This window comes from Apis dorsata, unplaced genomic scaffold (assembly GCF_000469605.1).
Source record: "Apis dorsata unplaced genomic scaffold, Apis dorsata 1.3 scaffold_425, whole genome shotgun sequence".
Lineage (NCBI taxonomy): Eukaryota > Metazoa > Arthropoda > Insecta > Hymenoptera > Apidae > Apis > Apis dorsata.
Window position 1 is genome coordinate 19,197 of NW_006263678.1, and position 2,833 is coordinate 22,029.

At 43.6% G+C, this 2,833-nt stretch overlaps 1 protein-coding gene across 1 annotated transcript in view; it reads left to right on the forward strand.

Moving 5' to 3' along the window:
* Positions 1-845: 845 nt before the first annotated feature.
* Positions 846-2,833, forward strand: part of LOC102680010 (protein bowel-like) — a gene marked incomplete at its 3' end in the record, with an annotated part of 2,946 nt that continues 958 nt past the window's right edge. The window contains exons 1-2 of the mRNA XM_031512370.1: positions 846-958; positions 2,253-2,833. The exon at positions 2,253-2,833 is cut by the window's right edge and continues 272 nt beyond it. Of these exons, the coding sequence (XP_031368230.1) occupies positions 955-958; positions 2,253-2,833 (585 nt within the window). The remainder of the gene's footprint in view (positions 959-2,252) is intronic.

Genomic DNA, 2,833 nt, shown 5'->3' on the forward strand with positions numbered 1-2,833 from the left:
GTTACTTGTGTGCCCGCGTGCGTGTAGACTATGCGTGTGCCTCGGCTGCGTGGGTGTGCGCCGAGGTAGCCTACCTGGCGGCGTCCAACACGCAGTAAACCGCGCGCTCCTTCGTATCCACAATCGTGAAACCGAAGGGACGGGTGTCGCGTCTCTATGCTCGCCAACCGCGATTTTATAACTTTTCCGTACTAACCTCGCCTCGAGGGCCAAGTGTTGCGCCAAGATTTCTCTTGAAGGAGAGCAGTGTTTCTCGCTAGGGTGTCGTGAAAAATTGTTCCAAGAGTTCGTGTTTCGCGAGTGCGTGCGGATTCGAAAACTCGTGTATCCCTCTCGTCAAGTTGGCTCACAAGTGTATCGTGTATGTGTGATTACGCGAGTGCTAGTGGATGGTTTCGCGATAAAACGACCGAAATACGAACAGTGATATCGTTCGTGAAAGCGACTCGATGTAGCCTGTACTGGTGTCGCGACGAATGCTTCCGCCAACGATCGCTGAACAGGATCACACGTCGGAGATGCGACGGTGGACCGATATCGGTGGAGAGTAAACGCGAGATCGGGAAGTGTTCTCGACGGCCGACGTTTCCCTGGTGAGCTTATATTCTATGGATCGAAAGGATTTTTTGGTCGTGGTTTGGCGTGATTTCGTTCGCTTCGATTTCGATGGGTGACTCGGAGGGATAGAGGAGAGGATAGTGGTCCACGTTCGTCACATTCCAGTGGGCATTGGCGATTCCAACATGGCCGCTAGGACTAGCCGTGACCGCTGGGTCCGCGGAAGCCATGTTGGCAGGTGTGCTCGGCTCGAGATAACCAGTTCACGATCGTGGAACGCACGCGGCTGGCAAACGGGAGCGTACGTTCCACGTATTATCGCACAATTGTCTGAGGAACGCGAATTATAAGATAAAATCTCGTCCCCGTTGATGATATGAATTTTAATAATTGGTCATGGGTTAGGAAGAATTTGTTTTGTTTTGTGTTGGTTTCATGCGATTGATTGTGTGTTAATGGAAATTATAATTATTGCAAATGGGTTGTTGTGGATCGAAGTATTTTGCTCTTTTTCTTCTATTCCTTGATAGTTTTATTAGTTATGGATGAAATTTGTAAGATGAATAACTATATTAGATAAAAAATTAGGTTCAGAGATACCTGAATTTGAGATCTGATTTGAAGTGAGATGAAAGTAATGGAATCTTTTAATCGTACTCGAAATGTATTGCAAGTGAAAGTTTTTGACGAAGACATTACGATAATGACATGAAGTATTAGAGAAGAATAATATTTCTCAGAATATGAAACTATGCGTATCGATGTTTAATGGAAGTCACAGACGAATGCAAGATGGCGGATATGTTTAACGTTTACACTTAACCTTGTCACGTGGATTCCTGCAATTAATTAATTCCAAAGAATTAATAATAATATGCATATGTGTTAGTATTGCATTCGAAATACTTAGATCTTCTTTTTTCAAATAAATTTTTTTTATTGTCCAGTGAAAGATAAAAAAAGAATTTAAGTTCAGAGAAAGAAACATTTACAAATGTAGATGAAGTCCTTGAATTGCGTTTCCAAATCATTTCGTAATCAAAGTGTACGTTACCATTTTGCAACAATGTGAAAGTCAATTTAAACTGTGTCGTTTCAATGTATCGTAGTTGGTTTTTCTTCTTCTTTTTTTTTTTTTTTTTTTTTTTTTCTTAGAAGTGTGAATCATTTGTTTCCGAGTAAACGTCGTAAAATATATTTATTATTTTATCTTATCAGAAAGTAAGATAGAAGTAGAAATATTTAACAATGTGACATGTCACGAAAAATAATATCCATCCAATTTATATCGCTTACATTTATAAAAATTAATAAAAATTATTAATCGAACTAAATCAAAAACAACATAAGTGAAAAACATCGTTTATTCTATTTTTCATAATATTTTATTAGATTATTTGTAAATAATAATAAATACGATCAAATTTAATACACTACACGTAAACAAAACTCTCAAATCCAAACTCAATTCACCAATTCTACAAACGATAAAACTCAACGCGAACTTTTATGCTTATCGATATCCATCCAGATTAAAGATTCGAATTGTACCAATCGATTCACAATTTCATTCGTGCCACAATTTCCCTCTTCAACGAACATAAACTATACTACACCCATATCCATTCGTCAGTGTCATCGCGAGATTTAAGTTAGGCAGAAATCAGCAGCAAAAGGGTTGATTCGAATTACAGGTGTCATCGGTATGCCGACGGACATCGTGGCGTCGTCGGCCTCGGCCTCTGCCACGGTCACGGAGGAGACAAGCAGAGGTCGAGAGCTGGGCCTTGGGCCGTCACCAAGGTCGGCTCCCTCTTCGGCGAGCGCATCATCCTCAGGATCAGCGGCGCAGTCGACCTCGAGGGGCTTCGATCCGTCTAGCGCTCTGGCCGCTTATCACCATCATCGACATGGTCTGGTCGCTGGATTGGGCCACCCTCACCATCGCGAATCCTCTGCATTTGTGCCCGTGGTACCTTCCAGGCTACACTTGGCACCATATCCAGGCGATATGCATCCTCACCTGACCGGCCCTCCACCGTCCTCGTCGACCACGTCGAATCCGGACCACGAGGTCGGTGCAGAACCATCCGTCGCGAGAAAATCCTCGTCCAGTTACGAGATCATGGCTATGATGGCGGACAAGCGGAAAGAACTGGCGGCAAGGGCTCTCTTGCTTCCTCCACCGCCTCTCCTCGAACCACCGCCTGGTTATCCGGTATTCGCTGGCCCATTCCCGACTGGGTCGGCACTCTATCCACCTGGTGGACCCCTC